At 38.9% G+C, this 22,923-nt stretch overlaps 1 protein-coding gene across 2 annotated transcripts in view; it reads right to left on the bottom strand.

The window, feature by feature from the left end:
* LOC126477457 (uncharacterized) overlaps positions 1-22,923 on the bottom strand; it is a 195,624-nt gene that overhangs the window by 123,715 nt on the left and 48,986 nt on the right. For both annotated transcript variants that reach the window (XM_050103617.1, XM_050103618.1), the window contains exons 3-4: positions 16,514-16,708; positions 15,803-15,929 (exon numbers count right to left, since the gene is read on the bottom strand). In XM_050103617.1, coding sequence (XP_049959574.1) covers positions 15,803-15,929; positions 16,514-16,708 — 322 coding nt within the window. The remainder of the gene's footprint in view (positions 1-15,802; positions 15,930-16,513; positions 16,709-22,923) is intronic.

Raw genomic sequence — 22,923 nt, 5'->3', positions numbered from 1 at the left:
ATCTTTAAAAATTATGGCACTTTTCCTCTTATAGCATGCCACTGTCACAGTTCACATACGAATGAGTTTACACATAAATTTAAAAGAAATACTTGTATTAGGAATATTATTCTAGTAACAACAGACATTTACCGAGAGCAACAAACTAAACATCTTTTAAACGGAACTCCACTAAGAGAAAAAATAAGCACATTACTTCTATGTGGTAGTTAGTTTTATATCTCATTAGCACTTGAAACTGTATCTTATTAGTCACAAATGGCATTTACAAGAAAACTTCCAGACAAGTTACCACAAGAATGACAATGTTCCTGAAAAGGTGTCTGCTTGATGTAACATGCAATATATTCATTGACAGCACTAGCAAAATACTTTATTTCTACCCAATTTCAACTTGAACATCTCACTCTTTCTCATTATCAATTTCCAACATAAAATTATTTTCGCATTTCTTCATTTTCATGCTTCTATTTTAAAAAACTGATTGACATTTTTGAATAAAATAATTCGCATAATAAAAAAAGAACAATCATCATCAGCCATTTGACATACACTCGTTGAGAAAGGCCTCCTCAAGACTTCTCCATGCCTGTACAGTCTTGGTCAAATTCCTGACACCATTTCATTATATCTGGATCCAACATTGCATCTGATTCATACAACATCAGAATTTCAAAATGAATCAGAGTGCAATTTAGATGTCTGCCCCACAAGAATTGTTCTGTTCCACATACTTCAACTTTAGAGTAAATTTCAAGTTGCCACACCATCTCACTCATAGAAAGTGATGCACCTTTTACCCATATTGCAACAGAATGTGTCCGCAGGAAATACAGAATATTTACTCTCTTCTGACAATGCACCACTCTTGTGCAATAGTCTTATTGTCGAACAAGACGTGTAACATTTACTTTCTGAGGTTCTCTTTGTATTACTATTTCTCCAGTTGTAATCATTTCTGAGATCTCCAGGCAGCTTCCCTTTATTCATACAATGAATGGCATTACAAATCTCATCTGGTATTACTTGTGGAACACCATTATTAAGTATGTCATTCAGCTTTTGAATTATACAAACCTGGAAAGAGATTTTTAATTCTTGTAAAACTTCTACTTCATTGTTAGTTACTGTACCATCTGTCGTCTTAATCAATGAAATGTTATGTACTAGTCAAAATAATTGTCTATTCTATTTTCTTCATATTTCTGTTGATTTCAATGGTTTGAAAAGTCAAAAATTTTCATTGTAGTTCCTCAAAAGCCCCAGAATACACTGCTTGATCTCTTCGTTCCATTCAACGTGTTCTGTCGTGTTCCTACCTTAGTCTGCTTGAAACTTCATTTTTTAATAACTATTTTATTTTATTTGGGACTTTCATTACATATGACTTCTTTATAGCTGCAATATCTCTTGATGTTTGTCTAATTACCATTTTGGAAATAATTATCACATTTGTGTTTGCCTATATAATACTCATCATCTACAATGCTTAACTTGCTTAGTTTAATCTTGTGTAATTACTTATCCTGAAACAAATTCTCATTAGCTACATTTCTAATTTCCTGGCTGACGAGTTTCTTCCAATATAAATTCATATTTTTTTTCTACTGTGAACCTCACTTGTCTATGATGACCTGAAATTAACGGCTTAGGATTACAAGAGCCTGTATAATTTCTTTATTATCTGATATAATGTTGTCAAGTTTCATTTTTTGTTCCATTTTGTCCTCACCTGGTCTATTTCCTACACATTTTCTTCTGGAAGGAAGTGGTAACAAATATGTTGTTCATCTTGGCAAATTCTATTACTTTTGCATTTAAATCCCTCATCATCATGATCACATTCAGATTCAAATTCTTTATTCACCTTTGTTCACATAAAGTAGAATAGTATTTTCCCACAGTTAGCAAGTTACAGTTGCAATCTAAGTATTAAAATTTAATGTTCATATTACATGTACAAATGAAGTGTCTTATAAACAGCTACAATCTTAAATATTAAAATTAATATTGTCCAGGTCATAGAATGCTTTTATACTGGAACATTGATTTTTTGCAAGCCAGTCATTTAATTTTAATTTTTTAAATGACAAGGATCGAGCAGCAAGAGGAAACTTGTTAAAAATTTTAAGGTCATTAACTTCGTGAGAGTTTCCTGTTATTGCTAGCCTGTGTCTTGGGATGTCAATTTTTGCCTTATTTCTAGTGTCATGTCCATGAATTGTTTCCCTGATAACACATTCTTTAATGCTGTTCTTGACAAAGAGAGCAGACAAATACATATACAGCTCCACCATTGTTAGTCTCCTAAGCCTGGTAAAAAGAGGGGGGGGGGTAACAGTGCCCTTTAGGACAAATCTTTCATATTTCACAAGCTTTTTTTTTTTTTACTTAAAATGTTACTGATATGAGGAGAACATCCCCATATAAGTAGGCCATATGAAATACGCCATACAGAGATAATTATTGCCACGCATAGTACTCAGTTTGCACATGAGGTAGGGCACTCATGAGATCTTTTTACAGACCTGGCTGATATGCTTTACTCAATTGAGTTTGGCATCAATATGTATTCCTAAGAGTTTGACACATTTATTATTCATGGTATTATGAGAAGGAAAGTTGCTACTCACCATATAGCGGGGATAATGAGTCGCAGACAGGCAGAACAAAAAGACTCTCACAATTAAAGCTTTCGGTCATTGGCCACCGTCAACAATACACACACATATGCACACCACACACTCACGCAAAGGCAGCTCACACTCATAACTTTAGTCTCGTGAACTGAAACCAGACAGTGGTTGTGCGAGTGTGTGGTGTGCGTATGTGTGTCTATTGTTGATGAAGGCCAAAGGCCAAAAACCTTAATTGTGAAAGTCTTTTTGTTGCGCCTGTCTGCGACTCAGCATCTTCACTGTATGGTGAGTAGCAACTTTCCTTCTCATAATATTGTTTTATGTTCACAGTCTTAAGACAGTCCTAACATAAGCTTTTGGTCTTGTTGGGATAACAGATAAGTTTATTGGCTGTAAACTAATTTAATGCAAAGTCAAATGACTTACAAGTTCGTGGAGCCCTCAATTGGTAATGCTGGAATTCAATACGGTATTGGCCCACCCTTAGCCTTGATGACAGCTTCCACTCTCTGAGGCATATGTTCAATCAGGTTCTAGAAGGTTTCTTGGGGAATGGCAGCCCATTCTTCAAAGAGTGCTCCACTGAAGAGAGGTATCGATGTTGGTCGGTGAGGCCTGGCATGAAGTCGGTGTTCCAAAACATCCCAAAGGTGTTCTATAGGATTCAGGTCAGGACTCTGTGCAGGCCAGTCCCATTACAGGGATGTTATCGTCATGTAACCACTCTGCCACAGGCCAAACATTATGAAAAAGTGTGAAAGATGATCGTGTTGAAAGATGCAATCACCATCCCCGAATTGCTCTTCAACAGTGGGAAGCAAGAAGGTGCTTAAAACAGCAATGCAGGCCCGTGCTGTGACAGTGCCACGCAAAACAACAAGTGGCCAAGCCCCCTCCATGAAAAACATGACCACACCAGAACACCACCACCTCTGAATTTTACTGTTGGCACTACACACAATGGCAGATGACTTTCACCAGGCATTCACCATACTCACATCCTGCCATTGGATTGCCACATTGTGTACTGTGATTCGTTACTCCACACAACAATTTTCCACTGTTCAATCATCCAATGTTGATGCTCCTTACATCAAGCAAGGTGTAGTTTGGCATTTACCGGCATGCTGTGTGGCTTATTAGCAGCCGCTCGACCACGAAATCCACGTTTTCTCATCCCCACCGACTGTCATAGTGCTTGCAGTGGATCCTGATGCTGTTCATAATTCCTATGTGATGGTCTGGATGGACGTCTGCCTATTACACATTACGACCCTCTTCGACTGTCGGCAGTCTCTGTCAGCCAACACATTCGTGAAAGTGGCAAAATTGGACTGAACAAAGGTTGGGAATTTGTATGGGTGCTGATAACCACACATTTGAGTGCCCCACAAACCAGACATCATCATCATCATCATCATCATCATCATCATCGTCAACTATCAACCTGTGCGCTTTTGTACTGTACATGTCCCTTCAAGTTTCCACTTCACTATCACACTGGAAGCAGTGGAACTAGGGATGTTTAAGAGTGTGGAAACCTCACGTACAGACATTTGAGAAAGTGACACCCAATCACCTGACCACGTTTGAAGTCCGTGAGTTCCGCGGAGCGCCCCATTCCACTCTCTCACGATGTCTAATGACTACTGATGTCGCTAATATGGAGTACCTGTCAGTAGGTGGCAGCACAATGCTCCTAATATGAAAAACATATCTTTCTGGAAGTGTCCGGATACTTTTGATCACATAGTGTATGTTTGAATTATTTCTATAGCTGAGGCATTGAGTGCTAGACAGGCAAATAAGCAAGACTAACTGAAAGAACCAGGCGTTGTACAGAGTTTCAGGGAGAGCATAAGGGAACAATGGACAGGAATGGGGGAAAGAAGTACAGTAGAAGAAGAATGGGTAGCTCTGAGGGATGAAGTAGTGAAGGCAGCAGAGGATCAAGTAGGTAAAAAGACGAGGGCTAGTAGAACTCCTTGGGTAATAGAAGAAATATTGAACTTAATTGATGAAAGGAGAAAATATAAAAATGCAGTAAATGAAGCAGGCAAAAAGGAATACAGACGTTTCAAAAATGAGCTCGACAGGAAGTGCAAAATGGCTAAGCAGGGATGGCTAGAGGGCAAATGTAAGGATGTAGAGGCTTACCTCACTAGGGGTAAGATAGATACTGCCTACAGGAAAATTAAAGAGACCATTGGAGAAAAGAGAACCACTTGTACGAATATCAAGAGCTCAGATGGAAACCCAGTTCTAAGCAAAGAAGGGAAAGTAGAAAGGTGGAAGGAGTATATAGAGGGTCTATACAAGGGCGATGTACTTGAGGACAATATTATGGAAATGGAAGAGGATGTAGATGAAGATGAAATGGGAGATACGATACTGCGTGAAGAGTTTGACAGAGCACTGAAAGACCTGAGTCGAAACAAGGCCCCGGGAGTAGACAACATTCCATTAGAACTACTGACGGCCTTGGGAGAGCCAGTCCTGACAAAACTCTACCATCTGGTGAGCAAGATGTATGAGACAGGTGAAATATCCTCAGATTTCAAGAAGAATATAATAATTCCAATCCCAAAGAAAGCAGGTGTTGACAGATGTGAAAATTACCGAACTATCAGTTTAATAAGTCACAGCTGCAAAATACTAACGCGAATTCTTTACAGACGAATGGAAAAACTGGTAGAAGCCTACCTCGGGGAAGATCAGTTTGGATTCCATAGAAATGTTGGAACACGTGAGGCAGTACTGACCTTACGACTTATCTTAGAAGAAAGATTAAGAAAAGGCAAACCTACATTTCTAGCATTTGTAAACTTAGAGAAAGCTTTTGACAATGTTGATTGGAATTCTAAAGGTGGCAGGGGTAAAATACAGGGAGCGAAAGGCTATTTACAATTTGTACAGAAACCAGATGGCAGTTATAAGAGTCGAGGGGTATGAAAGGGAAGCAGTGGTTGGGAAGGGAGTGAGAGATGGTTGTTGCCTCTCCCCAATGTTATTCAATCTCTTTATTGAGCAAGCATTAAAGGAAACAAAAGAAAAATTCGGAGTAGGTATTAAAATCCATGGAGAAGAAATAAAAACTTTGAGGTTCGCCGATGACATTGTAATTCTATCAGAGACAGCAAAGGACTTGGAAGAGCAGTTGAATGGAATGGACAGTGTGTTGAAAGGAGGATATAAGATGAACATCAACAAAAGCAAAACAAGGACAATGGAATGTAGTCGAATTAAGTCGGGTGATGCTGAGGGAATTCGGTTAGGAAATGAGACACTTAAAGTAGTAAAGGAGTTTTGCTATTTGGGGAGCAAAATAACTGATGATGGTCGAAGTAGAGAAGATATAAAAGTAGACTGGCAATGGCAAGGAAAGCGTTTCTGAAGAAGAGAAATTTGTTAACATCGAGTATAGATTTAAGTGTCAGGAAGTCGTTTCTGAAAGTATTTGTATGGAGTGTAGCCATGTATGGAAGTGAAACATCGACGATAAATAGTTTGGACAAGAAGAGAATAGAAGCTTTCGAAATGTGGTGCTACAGAAGAATGCCGAAGATTAGATGGGTAGATCACATAACTAATGATGAGGTATTGAATAGAATTGGGGAGAAGAGGACTATGTGGCACAACTTGACAAAAAGAAGGGACCGGTTAGTAGGACATGTTCTGAGGCATCAAGGGATCACAAATTTAGCATTGGAGGGCAGCGTGGAGGGTAAAAATCATAGAGGGAGACCAAGAGATGAATACACTAAGCAGATTCAGAAGGATGTGGGTTGCAGTAAGAAGCTTGCACAGGATAGGGTAGCATGGAGAGCTGCATCAAACCAGTCTCAGGACTGAAGACCACACCAACAACAACATTGTTCCCACATTCTGCCTGATAACATCGGCTGACAGCTTGGTGACAGTGCTTCCTGATCTCCTTAGTTTTCGGTGGGATCAAGGAGGTTAGAATCTATTATACCTTATATATGTCTTGAAAAGAACTTGTTGACTATTGTACACTATTTTCTCAGTTACTAGAATAGCTATACAAGTTTTATGAAAATATAAGATGAAGAGAGAAACATTTTATTGCATACTCAAGATGATTTGTGATGACACTGAAAAGCACGATTACGGACACACTGCACAAATTCGATGACTGTTACTGAGCATAAGTGTGAAAATCTAACAATGGAAAGACCAGAATGAAATAACAACAATATGGAAAAGGCAGATTGCTACTTGCCACACAGAAGAAGCACTGGGTTGCAGAGAGGCATAATTAAAAAAAGAGAGAGAAAGCCGGAAATATTATAAATAGAAATATTACCTCTGAAGAAGGACTCTGTCTAAAAGCTAAAATATTTCTAGCATTCTTTTTAATTCTTCCTGTCTGCAGCTCAATGTGCCCTCCTATATAATGAGTAGTGATCTACTCTTTCCATATTCTTGTTAGACAAACATAAATTTTAGAATAAGATACTCTGAACAGCTAAAAAGCACTAAGCACTAACACATACACATTTGCAAACCACCTCATCTAACAGGATCACCACCCTATTGGCGTAACACAACCAGTATGCAATAATTATAATAATTTGAAGACATCTAACGTCCACCTACAACAGCCTAAAAACAATCCACTACAATAACTTGAAGCTAAAAATTGACATATACCACTTCTCTCTTTTGAGCAAACATTTTGAGGTTCAAAACTAGGCCTAAAATGTCTGACGCACATTATGCCTTTATTGCAGATCACATGCAATGTGAAGTATAGAGATGACGCTAAAGTTGGGCCTGGTGGACTACTGGTAAAGCAAGTGCCTGGAAACTGAAAGGCTGTGGGATCAAATCCTGGTCCAATCATGGATTTTACAGTCTGCGTTTTAACCTAGACTTCACCTCTCAACAATTTGAGGAGTCACCAGAAACCACAAGTGGTTCAGATTCCACATTGAACTGTAGGTCCTCTTTTTCCCAGTTGGACAACTGGTGTCAGTTAGGGGCACCCATGCTGTCGAAGTGGCGTCCAATAGAAAGACTGCCACCGGGCCACTGAATCACCTGAAATTATTATTATGAGGCTGAAATGGCTAAAGAGCCACAGAATATACATAGTATAAGGTAATGTTCAATTAATTATTATTAAATTTTCATGCTGTTAGCAACTTGTGGTTCCCAGTAAAGTAGAAATCTCAGACCACATATTCTGAGATATATCCCTGTTGTTATATTTCTCATCCTCAGGATGCCACCAACTCTTTCTTCAACCCAAGAATACAAACTGATTTGAATTACGCCGACCATCGCCTGAAGAGCATTGAGACTGGTGCACCGAGAACACCAGTGGGACCCTTGATACTCTTAACTGTGGTATATCAGAGTAGCAGGGACCGAAGAGTTTGGAGAGACACATGGACAATTCTAAACATTGGTAGAAATATAGTCATAGCAGATCAGACTACTTCTAAAGCTCAGATTCTGAGTACAAAATGACAAGTTAATATGCTGATCATGTGCCAGCAGAGCCCTCAAGTCAATATTATCATTTGCCATTCAGTTACTTTGTGTGTGTGACTTGCAATGAATTCAGGCATAGTAGGTTGTAGACATTGTTTGCAGTATAAGTTTGTGAGTAGCTCACCCACAACAAACCACACTGGTAGCTGAAACAGCTTTCGTTACTGTCCGTTTAGAATACTATACTTCACAACTCTACGTAAAAATTTCTGTGAATAGTTACAGATTTAGAGGAGTTAAATATTTGCAGCAAACACCAACAGCCATGTTTACATTATGATTAATTCCTGTGCTGTTCGGAAGACCATTTTGCTAGTTATTCTCTCCTTCATAGCAGTGACATGAAGATCTACGGTTTCTTCAGTTAAATTAATGGTGCACAGCTGCTAAATTTAAGACTGTTGAAGATACATTCATTTTGAGTTTAGTTTATGCAAAAAAAAAAAACATTGAAACTATAGCATTTTATATTGTAGTACAGACTGTTGCGACCCACGACAGAAACTAGAAACAACTGAACATCTATGTTTCTCCTTCCGGATGGGACTTTCCATTTCCTCTTCATCATGGAAGTATCATCCAAACAAGAAACAATTTGAGAAGGCACAAGGAAGTGAAAAACAATGGAAACCATATCAGTTGTGCAGGGGAGAGTATGGAAACTATTCCCTGCAGGGACCGAGAGTAGCTATAATTCAATACTGAAAACTTCGCTAGCTTTTGGATGAATCCTTTTTCAAGCTGGAGCTCACGGACTCTCTCTCTCTCTCTCTCTCTCTCTCTTTCTGCAGTGTAACACGTGATTATCCGCAGTAACATGTTCCACTATTATCCTCTTAGGTCGATGAAAGATGCTTACGAAAATAAAAAATGTATTTTGGTAATTCATAGGTACCAAACATGCAACTGTGTGCACTTTATATTGATATGTACAGAGATGATGAATGAAGCATGCACACAAGACACTGGCAAAGCATGAAAGCGACTAAGTGTCTTCATATGCCTTGAAGGTGTCGTGGCTTGGCAGTGCTTCGGATGGCAGATCCCTTGTCTACAATGAAAAAGTGCACGAAAACTATTTTAAAATGTTTAAAGTCTATTATGTCACTTGAATCGATGTACTCTTTGTGGTATTCACCCCAAATATGTTGCTCCAGTTAATGTCAGATCTGTTCACCCAACTGTGCAATGGTTTGATTTGAGCAACAAAAAACAGAAGAGTTCTTTCAAAAGCGGTTATATCATTTCACTGTAAGCTCTCTTACAGCCCTCGAGCCTCTGCAGACAGCAAAGAAGTCTGCATATTATAATTAGTGGAACTGAACAGGTCCACGTCTTCAAATAAGTGATGCAAAAGATGAGCATGGAAAAGCAACAGAGTAACAGACCAATCGAGAAGTGAGAACTTAGTTACAACCCATAACACAGAAATCCCTCATTGTTTAACTTCAAGATACACCCACCTGTACCACTATAATGTACCAGCCAGATACACAATTGGTGGTTTTACACGCAACAAGCTTGAACCATAATTAACAAACAGATTAAAAAAAAGGTTATAATTAGTAAAATCCTAGTGGTAGCAGAGTATTATGTGCTAATGTTCTACAGCACACTGCAAACATCACTTGCCACCTCACTTTGAATGAGAGCCACAAATCAAACTAAAATTGCACCATTTCTCTTCAAATGATAGCCGTAAATCATTTCTCTTTGAATGTGTGCTGGCATCAAAATAAAACTGATGAAAACAGGTCTTGTAGTGCTCTCTTCACAATAACTAGAAATCAGTGTCAAGTGCTGAAACGACCGTCAGGCACACTACAATCCTGAAACGACCGTCAGGCACACTACAATCCACTCAGAGAAGTGAGCCAGCTTTCTGTTTTCTAATGCATATGTTTTGTTGTGACGTCATCCCTTCTGGCACTATGACTGCTATGTTGCACATAGCACCATGTCATTATTTTTATGTGAAATTTTTTTTACTGTATCATGCAAGTGTAGAATATGATGACTTTTTAAAGAACCATTGTCATGATGGTACTGAAGGCAAGTGGTGTAAAGCACAGATTGGTAATTTATGGACCCAGGTTTGATTCCTGCTGATAGCAACATTTCTTTTTTTCATTTAATTTTTGATACAATCTTTGTAAGTCAAAAGCCTATAGGCTAGATGATGGTAAAACAAGCGAGTATATGAGGAAATGTAGTATGAAAGTATTTCTGTAGATAATTTGCTAAAGAGGCACTTTTCCAGTAGACCTTTCAGGGAAGTGAGATTTAAAGAGTTAGACAGATGTACTTCAAATGTAAATCTAATTACAGGGCTCATGTATAGCAACCTCGGTTGCACAAAATTATTGTCAAATTGACCATGGCTTCAACTGAACTAAGGTGGTCTTCATCAGGATTAAAAAAAAAAAAAAATACATAGCATTACCTAGAAAATATAATGACATGGCTTGAAATACCATATACTTAATAGAATTGCGTCCATAAATTGTACAGACAGAGAGTAATTACATGTAATCACACCATGGGTGAAAAACATCTGAGCAAAAATGCTCTCGTCAAATAGAAATTGTCACAAGATTAAAAACTAAAATTTAAAAATGTAACATGTTTGTCAACTGGATAAAATATTCCATGGTAATACAATGACAGCCGCAAGGTCACTTAGGGCCAAGAACTGCATCAACACAGCCGCTACTGTTGGACTAAAACAGCTAACAGGCCAAGGCAGGTGGACACAAAAACAAATTCGCACCATCTAGCAAGAAGTAATCGAACAACAGACAAGAGCAAATGAAGAACTGCAAAGACTAATTTAAATATTACAGGTAACAAACAGGAGCCAGTGTATGAAAGTTACAACATAACAGGCTTCTTCTTTTTTTTTTTTTTTTTTTTACAAGAAAATACAGTTCAAGTAATGTACAAAGAAAACATGAAAAAGGAAGGGGAAACAATGTTTAAGAGAGCACATTGAGGAGAGTAGCCCCATTCAGACCATTTTTAATTAGTGGCTCTATAACTTGAAAACATTTTTGTTGCATAATTGCAACTGTTTGTTAAGAATGAGACTGTCCTTCATAGATAGGTGTTTAAAAATTTCTAGCTCTTCTAAGATGTTAAGCCTAAAGTCTTTTTCTCCGAGTGCAAGATCTGGATGTCTTTTACATCTTAAGGATTATGTCCTGTGATTAACAAAAGATCAGCAAAAGTTGAATTGTGAACATTGGTGCCTTTTTTGCCTAGAAGGCATTCCTTGAATCTTATCGAAATAGATAGGCCTGTTTGCCCTATGTAATAGGCGGGACAATTGCCGCAAATAATTTTATAAATACCAGAATTCTGCAAAGGGGAAAGCGAAGGTTTCAAGTTATGTGTGATGTTACTTTTTAAAGAATTATTGGTGGAGAAGACTACTTTACAGTTATATTTACTTTGAAGCAGACACTGATTCCTGTAAGAAATTGGACCCAGAAATTGTATAGACAAAATCGTTTTCTTTTAATTAGATTCATTATTAGAAAGGCCTAGGATGGTGATTCTCTTATTGGTTTTCCTACTAAAAATATTATCTGCTGTAGAAGGGTTGTAGCCATTATTGACAACAATAGTTTTAATCAGATTGATTTCACAATTGAGATTTTCACTAAAAAAGGGAGGTGGAGGTGGCTCCATGATTAGCTGGATGAAAAAAGGCCTTCTTATGAGAATGTGAGTGTACTGAAGTGAATGGTATAATTTGATCAGAACTGGTTTCTTTATGGAAGATACTGAAGCTAATTTTGTCATCTACTATCATGAGATCTAGAAAGTTTAACTGCCGGAACTTATTTTCACGATCACAAGTGAAAGAAATATTTTCACGAAATGCTTACAACATATTAAAAAGCATTTGCTCGCGAAAGGCAAAGGTACCGAGTTCGAGTCTTGGTCCGGCACACAGTTTTAATCTGCCAGGAAGTTTTATTTGGTTCCTGTTTGCACTGCTTAAAGTTCAGATAACACTTCACATAATTAGGTACAAGTCCCCTTGCTTCACATTGTTTATTGAAAGTAATTGCCATACCTGTATTCAGAATTTTCATATTCAAGTCTTTGTATTTTGTAACAACCTTAGATGCCTCGGCAGGTAGGAATCTCGAAATTTTAAACATTTTTGCTGGCTAAGACCAAGCAACCGTACATTATGTTCTAACATTCATACACTGGCTTCTGTTTGTCTTTGCAATGTCTCATTTGCTCTTGTCTGTAATTCGATTACTTCTTGCTATATGGCACGAATTTGTTTTCGCGTCCACCTACTGGCTCTCTTGTCCTGTTAACCATTTTAGTTTGACAGTAGCGGCTGTGTTGATGCAGTTCTTGGCCCTAAGCAACCTCGCGGCTGTCATTGTATTACCATGGAATATTTTATCCAGCAGTCAAACATGTTACATTTTTATGTTTTAGTTTTTGTTCTTGTGACAACTTCTATATGACAAGAGCACTTTTGCTCAGACATTTTCCACCCGTGGTATGATTACATGTAATTACACTCTTTTTGTACAATTTATGGAAGCAATTCTATTATGTATATTGTATTTCAAGCCATGTCATTATATTTTCTAGATAATGCTATGTAATTTTTTTTTTTTTTTTTTTTAATTCTGATGAAGACTGCCATAGTGCAGTTGAAACCATGGTCAATTTGACAGTAATTTTGTGCAGAGGAGATGTCTATACATACATCCTGTAATTAAATAACGTACGGTTGCTAGATCTCAGTCAATAAAAATGTTGTAAGCTACAAGATTCCTACCTGCTGAGGTATCTAAGGCTGTTACGAAATACAAAGACTTGAATATGAAAATTCTGAATACAGGTGTGGCAATTACTTTCAATAAACAATGTGAAGCAAGGGGACTTGTGCCTAATTATGTGAAGTGTCATCTGAACTTTAAGCAGTGCAGAAAAGAACCAAATACTTTCAAATTTTTAGTGCAAAAAAATCATGTCAGAAAAAAGAAGTCAGAGCTGCAATTAACAATGACAAATCTCTTCTTAAATCTTTTCAAAAAAAGAAGGTGATCGACATGAATCTGCAGACGCTTTTTTTTATCCCTCACCCCCACCCCCTCAGACACACACACACACACACACACACACACACACACACACACACACTCTTTCCTTTAATATCAAATTGAAAATTCCTTAACACCTCAGAATGTATCCTATCAACTGATCCCTTCTTTCAGTCAAGTTGTTTACTTTCTCTCTAATTCAATACTTCCTCAGCAGCATTCTTACCTTTACACCTCAATTATTTACATTCTGCCAGAATTTTCCATACTACACTTATAATTCAGTATTATTATTATTTTTAGGAGAGCTCCTATCATAAGCATCCTTTATGAATAATTGTGAATTCACTAATTCAGGGCTTGTGAAATATCCTGATATAGTTCACTTTGTGCCATGAACCTCACTTAGCAACACTCCTTACCTCTCCCAAAGTGTTGTGTATGTGATCTTTGATGTGACAAGGAGATGCCTCAGTTTAGTATATTTCTGTGATGGCCTTTTATTGTATAGATCATAGAAGTCTGCTGGGGCAAACTAAAATGGCATGGCTTAAAGGCCCTCCTCTTGCATGGGTGGAGTCCTAATTTAAAATAGAAAAGCATCACTTTACGAGATTATATATCAGTAACTGGAGTAAATTTCAAGTGTGGGAACATAATACAATGCATCACAGCATTACGTGTTTGGCTTGCTACTGTTCTTGGTCTACATGAATAATTTACTTGGGACAGCCAATGCCTTCACCCTTAATAACATAACTAATATCGTGCACTTCCAAACAAATCAAATTGACTTCCAGCTGGTGCAGTAGAGATCAATGAACATACACTGGATGAGGCTTCTTGAATGAAGTTTCTGGGCATCCAGATGGATAATAAACTAAGGTGGCACAGTATGTAGGTAAGTTAAAAATCTCTATTCCGCTTGATTTGCACATAAAAATGTCTCTCATGGTGTTCACCTGCAGACAGCATTAAGCATACTTTGCACACTTTTCACTCAATACTGTCCTTTGACCATCGTTAGGGCACTGCGGGTACCACCAAAAAAGGATTTATTCTACAGAAGCGTGCAGCAGAATGCTGTGAGTAGTTGATACCCACATATCTTGCAGAAATCTCTTAAACACCTAAGGATTCTTACCCTTATGTCTCGATAAATGTTAGTCCAAAATGGTATTTGTAGTTAATAAGAAGGGTGAACTTAAGGTGAATTTTTTAATTCCCAACCATAATATAAAAAGCAAAAATAATTTTTCTGATAGACTATCCAGCCTTCTCTGGGATTCAAAAATGTTTTATACTATAGTGCAAAAGTCAATAACAGGTTGGCAGTGGACATCAGGCAGGAAACTGAACATCCCCAAATACTCAAAAAGATAGTAAAGAATACTTCTTAGGCACACCTCCTACAATTTATCAGAATATATGGATTCCGGAATGTAAATTCCACAAGACTCTGATATTTGTATTAGATAGATCCTGACTTAACCAGTATTTACACAGATGATGGTAGTTCTGTCTTAAATGACATGAATTCTTTGTTTAATGTATTAGATAAAAACAGCAGCAAAATAGTGGCTTTCTTCGAAGTACCTCTTTTCTCCTAAAGTATATATGTACAGCATTGAGAAGCAATTACCATAATAGTCAGTAGGTGTAAAAAATTATTCGTAATTTGTCGTTAGTACACTTTACAGAAGTAGCCAGCAGCGATTTCTTTTCCCTGCTAATCTCTAACTTGACGTGTTCCACATCCCTGAATGCTCTCCTTCATGATGGGATTTACAGAATGTGATGTGTGAATGAATGAATAACAAGGTGCGTATGCTTCATCAACTTGTGTTTGGTTTCAGAACTGAATTATCATTCCTCGTACCTCATTTATTCATCACCTTCTGCAATGCATTGGGACTGAAAATACAAAGCTGACCCTGGTACTCATTTTTCTGTTGCTCTATCAGTATAACTTGCATCCACCGAGTACACATTTTCCACACCTCAAAAAGCAGTTACAGACTTGAAAAAGCTCACCAAGCCAAGCTGTTAATATGTTTCCATGCAATGATTGGTTCGTGACATCATTAAATCTAATCATTAATATGCTGTGATGCACAAGGGGCCATAAATATTCAAATGAACATTAACAATTTTAAAAGAAATGAAGAAGGATTGAAATCAAACAAGTTGTGGGTCTTAGTGTTAAATAGAACAAACAGCACCAACTCTTCCTCACTGTAAGCTCTATAACATATGTTACCACGTCTCTGTGATCTTTGTCAGTGGCCTGATGTCACGAACAGACCTCTCAAATACAATAACTGTTTAAAACAATTCATCTCTCCAAGTAATTATCTCCACATGTACACAGCACCCTGCACCCCAAAAAGGGAAAGATCTATGTTTCTCATCAAATCAAGGGCAAATGGCAACTGCATTCATCACATCCAGAAATCATTAACAGATCTTATTTTCTGGGAAAAAAAAATTACTTCACTGTAGATAAAATGTGTAATGCATAAATAATCCGAATGTTTCAAGGCAGATTAAATTGTGAAGTCTTACAGATGTGCCAATAACTGTGTGCTCATGTCCAAGACATCAGACAGCAGAAGCATGAACCACAACAGAAAACTAAACACCATCTGACCCCAACGCCATATCTGTTGCCTTATTGGCTGGCACACCATAGCTGAAAAAAGAAAAACGTTTTAATTCACATTACTGTGTGCTGCCCAAAAGAAGCAGAATTCTAGATTTTAAAAAGAATTATTGGCTCTGAGCACTATGGGACGTAACATCTGAGGTCATCAGTCCCCTAGAACTTAGAACTACTTAAACCTAACTAACCTAAGGACATCACACACATCCATGCCCGAGGCAGGATTCGAACCTGTGACCATAGTGGTCACGCAGTTCCAGACTGAAGCGCCTAGAACTGCTCGGCCACACCGGCCAGCAAAAGAATTATTCAACATGTGAAAAATGAACACTGTAAAAGAATTATAATTACACAGAGTACTGCCCAAAGGCAATAAAGGTAATGGTTCTAAACAATGTGCTTTGGATAAAGTAGGAACTGCATCCTGCACATGAAATATTAAGCTCATAACTGAGCATTATACTGGGATAGCAAACACAGTTCACATTCCTAAGTAGTGTCTACAAAATGCTTCCAACTCTTTCTGATAATTTTCTTTAAGAATGCAATTCATTCAAAATGAAAATTACAATGTAATTATAAAATAGGTAAGAAATTCAGAATGAATTTACAACCGATTGGCGAATGCAAGGTGCGTTTCCTTCCACGTTGGTTTCTTTTGGCTTGTGCTGCTTTTTCCGGTCCTCCAAAGCCATTCTGTGACACAGGCAATGGACTTGCACTACTAGCTCCAGCACCCCTGCAAGATGCACTCCTTCCAGAGCTCTGTGATCCAGCTTTGGCTTCCCCTTTCAAGATTGTTGAATTCCCTGTAACAGCATCATAATAAATAACAACTTAACAACAAACATTCTCAATACTGTAAAACTTTGTTACCATGACACATTTATAGCATAAATAAATGGCTTTTGAAGAGAACAATATGAGAACACATTGTTTACCTCTAGTAGTAGTAGTAGTAGTAGTAGTAGTAGTAGTAGTAGCAGCAGCAGCAGCAGCATAGGAGAACTTTATAAGCTAATGTGAACACTCATTCACATTTTTCACAGTGCTTTTTGCCAGGAAAATAATAGTGTTAGTGTGTTCCTGACCCCCCTCTGCACATGCGCGCGCGTGCGCCCACACACACACACACACACACACACACACACACACACACACACACACAATTCTAAATACAGCATAAGCTGGCCAATTTGCAGGCTGCTGTTGTCTGTAGATGAAGTGTTGTCCTCCGCTCAAGCTGTCCATTAGTGTATATGCTTATAGTGTACTGTAAATGATTTTCAGAGTAGATGCTGTGCTCACTATTCAAGGCCAATCACTGGATTCTTTTTTTACTAAATTTTGAGTATATGGTAAAGGTATGTATCTAATGGAATGAGGATTTACTTTACTTTCTGACTTGCTAATAACAACAGATCTATCGAAGGACACTTCTGTGACATAAATGTCTGGTTATCTTAGACAGCACAATTCACACTTTCAAGTTGGCCTATTACGCATAATGCAGCAACTGCTACCTGACAGCCACTGCCTAGGAGTTCACATAAATGCATTCACCTAAGATCTACAGCATCTGCTATTGCTCTCACTTTGGCAAGGATTAGGTTATTTATTGTTGTTGTGCATACTTCAACCAAGAAGTTCTTTGACAAACTGAGTTAATATCCTGTAGTGCACACTCAATGAAAACACAGACACAGAGCCCAATTCTGATTTTCCTGTCGTGAGAGTCATGAAGGGCATTTGCTCATCAAAAGTGATACAATGGCTATTCAACTACATTTTTTCCAAAACTAGTTCTTTTTAATGCTACCTTTTGTAAAAGGGTGCAAGAACTTAGTTGCTGCTGATGTCAATATCAGAAAATTTCAGACATAATGATAGTAAAGTTAGACATGTGACAATTGTTAATGCAGGCTACAGAATGAGGAATACTGACGTACACTACTGGCCGCCAAAAATGCAACTCCATGAAGACAGTATGTAACAAACATGAAAATGAAAAGAAGTGTGAAAGGTGGTTGAATCTGCAAATGATTAGCATTTCAGTGCAACTGTAAAAGGCAAGTAGGGGTAATGCCATTCTGTGAATAAGGAAAAGATTACACAGAGGGTTGCTTATTAAGAAATTGTATTTTAAGGTCTGTTTTTTGTGAGAATATTGTACTACATCTCATATTAAAAGGAGAAACATCAAGAAGCACCTGTCAGAATTCAACAGTGGTAGGATTGCGGTCTACCGAGAGTGCATTTTATCGTCCTGTGATATTGCTGCTAGCATCGTTCAGGTTCCCAAGACTGCCGTGCCAATATGGAATAGAACTGTTCACCAGGACCACACTCAGCACTATGCAGATCTCAATGATCCAACACGACTAGAACCTCAGAGGTCTGATCGTGTTCTCTCAGCTGTACAGGATTGCATAACCCTGCCAGGTACCTCAAAACAGAAAATGGGTTCGTTTGCTGCAACGCAAGAATCCCCATTGGCAGTCATGTGAAGAGCACCACAGACTGTTAGCATGACAACCATTGTTATGGTTTCCACTGATGTGACAGCAGAGAGAAATGAGCTGGCAGTGATACCTTAAATGATAATACTGGAGACATCACATTTTCAGATATTTCACATACAGCACCGTTGGTAGGTTTACCTGTGTGTGGTATTTACACAGAGAATGCTGTCAAATTACATTTGTCATAATCATACGGACGTCACCTGGCACAACACTACGAGCTGCCGTAGGATACACGAGACAATACCTTCTGGTTCCTATTCCTGACAATTTGGACAGTAGGCATTTCATTTCCAATGTATTAAGTCTAGTGGCTAAGCCTCGTATTCAATGTCTCTGTGACATTATCTTTTGAAAATTTAATGCGAGACAGCGCATTGTGCACGCTGTCACAACCTACTTCAACTACTGCCCTGACTGGCATATTCCCCCGATCCATCATCCACTGAAAATATCCGGCACTGAGTTGCCGAGAGATTGGCACACCAATGATCACCAGTCACTGCGACTGATGAACTCTGGCACAGAACTGAAGCAGAATGGAATGAAGTACCAATATCTGCCCTTGAAGCTCAGTTCACTCAATGCTCAGCTGGATTAGAGCCATTGTTTCTATCAGAGGTGGCAGCTCTGTGTACTACATACATCCCAAATGACCAAGAAATTTCACTGTGCATATTTCTCAATGTTTGTACACGTACATGACAGAAAAAGTAACATCAAAATTAATTTCCCAAAAGTGAATAAAACATTGAAAGGAGGAGGTACTTTTGTTTTAACTGACAGTCTATGTGCAGTCTTGTATGATACACAAGTAACCTTCAGGACTACCTCAAAGGTGTGGAAATGTAGTTTTGAGAGTAAAGGAGTAAAGAAGCTCAACTGAAAAAAAAATATTTAGTGTCACACAGTAGTCAATCATCTTTAGTATTCACAGAAAAGTGAAAATTATAAGTCAATGAAGAAACAAAAGTGCAGAATGAAGAACTTGTTTTACAATGAAGCAACACTAATTAGTCTATTCATTCCTTCCATAATGTTCCCCAAGAGGATTAGTGCCTAATTTACAACCAAAATCTGAATTTGTGTCATTAATATTTCCCTCACAGTTTTTAACAACCTCCTGTTGTGAAGTAAATAGGTTTTACCAGATCAGATACTTATGACTACTCCTCCAACAAGATACTAAATCAAATTTCAAAGGAGAAGACTTATGGAGCATGGGGTTTCTTAAGATTTAATAATTGAGTTTAGTTTTAGTTGTTTGCAATTTGATTGAAGAAGCAGGAAAACTTCTGACAAAGTATATTATTCATTCAGTGTGATTTGAGTCATTAGATAAATCAGCATTTTCTGCAGAAAACTAGTGCATTCGCCTTGAAGCTAATGAGACATTACTGTGTTTAAGAGTCTTATTGGCACAATGGAAGTCAAGAAGTCAAGGTAGGTAGTTCACAGGGTTAATGATGCAAGTAGTTGTGGCTTATGCATGCAATTAAAAATTAAATTTACTTGCTGTAACATTTCAAATGAGAATTTTTCAGAATACTTCATCAAGGTGATACAAAAAGTTAAGTGACTTTAGCTAGGTAACTCAATGCCACATCTAGAAATAAGTGACCAATCATTAAGCTTCCAAATACTTCTTGCAATATTTTTGAAGATAACACCTTGCCTGCATATGCGATAATTTTTATTCATAAGAATGCATCGGTAATTCCAAACTGTAATAACAAAAAAAGAATACAGACTATTAGAAACTATGGCACCTTTCATGAAAATCTGCACAAACCAATCAATTTCATGTGTAGTCTCAACTACAGTTGTAACCTGAAGAATTCGTTTTTGTAGACAAGCTTGAACACATCCAGACATCTCATGCTACTAGAAGGACTTATTATAAGCAGAATAGGTAATGCACTAAAGCACCGGTAGGAATACTACATATGTGACAAAGTCACACACGAAGCAGACGATAATTCTTACAATAATCACTAGTTCTGAATTCAGGATGACAGGGTCACAATCGTAAAAGACAAATATCAGGTAAAGAATGACTTTATTGCTGATATCGTGTGTTTCAGAATTATACATCATCAGATATCTACCAAAAAATCAGATACAAAAATATTTTATAAAATGTAAAAATGGATGGCTGTAGCATTCCACTTTGATTGAAAACACCTGGCACAAACTACAATACACCTATCCAGGAGCGATTGTTGCACATAGATATAGCATTTCCTGTTGTATGTGTAACAAATATTCTCAGACTACTGACATAATTTTGCAGTGTGTGGACCAAGTAGACATTTTTGCCGGCAGGTGGCGATACAAAGTGTATAGTTGCATAACGTTGGATCAACTACTATACATTTATTATATTGTGACCTGATGGCTGTGAATCGATTATCATAAAGAAATATTTTCTGTATACAACTGGTAACGACTTTACAGTGATAAAAGGTTACACAAAAAATTTGTTAAATTCGGGAGTATTACGTGGGACCACACATCGTCAGAAGTTACAGTCACAACAGGTGTCCAATATGACATGAGACATAAAATTAAAAATACAACATCAGTACAAACATACACTGCAAACTGAAATACAGGCAGTAAAATGGGGGAAGGGAAATACAACAGTCATGTCACAATTAGGATTGTCTGTCAGATTCAATTCCGATTCCAGAATTTACCGAATATGTGCTGTTGTACTTACATCAAACAGAAAAACAATTTTCTGATAATAAGTACAACCAGCTTTTTAATGACAAACAGAAAGTATTTTAGTACAAACAAAAATCAATCATGAGGGAAGGGGGGAGAGGGCTTACACATCATATCTATACAACTAAGAAATACACTCCTGGAAATTGAAATAAGAACACCGTGAATTCATTGTCCCAGGAAGGGGAAACTTTATTGACACATTCCTGGGGTCAGATACATCACATGATCACACTGACAGAACCACAGGCACATAGACACAGGCAATAGAGCATGCACAATGTCGGCACTAGTACAGTGTATATCCACCTTTCGCAGCAATGCAGGCTGCTATTCTCCCATGGAGACGATCGTAGAGATGCTGGATGTAGTCCTGTGGAACGGCTTGCCATGCCATTTCCACCTGGCGCCTCAGTTGGACCAGCGTTCGTGCTGGACGTGCAGACCGCGTGAGACGACGCTTCATCCAGTACCAAACATGCTCAATGGGGGACAGATTCGGAGATCTTGCTGGCCAGGGTAGTTGACTTACACCTTCTAGAGCACGTTGGGTGGCACGGGATACATGCGGACGTGCATTGTCCTGTTAGAACAGCAAGTTCCCTTGCCGGTCTAGGAATGGTAGAACGATGGGTTCGATGACGGTTTGGATGTACCGTGCGCTATTCAGTGTCCCCTCGACGATCACCAGTGGTGTACGGCCAGTGTAGGAGATCGCTCCCCACACCATGATGCCGGGTGTTGGCCCTGTGTGCCTCGGTCGTATGCAGTCCTGATTGTGGCGCTCACCTGCACGGCGCCAAACACGCATACGACCATCATTGGCACCAAGGCAGAAGCGACTCTCATCGCTGAAGACGACACGTCTCCATTCGTCCCTCCATTCACGCCTGTCGCGACACCACTGGAGGCGGGCTGCACGATGTTGGGGCGTGAGCGGAAGACGGCCTAACGGTGTGCGGGACCGTAGCCCAGCTTCATGGAGGTTGCGAATGGTCCTCGCCGATACCCCAGGAGCAACAGTGTCCCTAATTTGCTGGGAAGTGGCGGTGCGGTCCCCTACGGCACTGCGTAGGATCCTACGGTCTTGGCGTGCATCCGTGCGTCGCTGCGGTCCGGTCCCAGGTCGACGGGCACGTGCACCTTCCGCCGACCACTGGCGACAACATCGATGTACTGTGGAGATCTCACGCCCCACGTGTTGAGCAATTCGGCGGTACGTCCACCCAGCCTCCCGCATGCCCACTATACGCCCTCGCTCAAAGTCCGTCAACTGCACATACGGTTCACGTCCACGCTGTCGCGGCATGCTACCAGTGTTAAAGACTGCGATGGAGCTCCGTATGCCACGGCAAACTGGCTGACACTGACGGCGGCGGTGCACAAATGCTGCGCAGCTAGCGCCATTCAACGGCCAACACCGCGGTTCCTGGTGTGTCCGCTGTGCCGTGCGTGTGATCATTGCTTGTACAGCCCTCTCGCAGTGTCCGGAGCAAGTATGGTGGGTCTGACACACCGGTGTCAATGTGTTCTTTTTTCCATTTCCAGGAGTGTATTATTTGGTTCTACGTGTCGTCAAATGTTAAAAATTGTAGTGTCAGGTGATGCTTCTCAAAAGTTATAAACTCACAAGTATAAAATACATAGTGTAACTATGTGTGAACCATACAACATAAAGACACACACAGTAGAAATTTGGGGATGGAGGGGGGGGGGGGGAGGGGGGGGGGGAGGAAATCAGTATTTTATGAAACATAAGAAATATTATTTTA

This window comes from Schistocerca serialis, chromosome 1, assembly GCF_023864345.2.
Source record: "Schistocerca serialis cubense isolate TAMUIC-IGC-003099 chromosome 1, iqSchSeri2.2, whole genome shotgun sequence".
Classification (NCBI taxonomy): domain Eukaryota; kingdom Metazoa; phylum Arthropoda; class Insecta; order Orthoptera; family Acrididae; genus Schistocerca; species Schistocerca serialis.
This window is presented reverse-complemented; position numbering and strand designations above follow the sequence as displayed.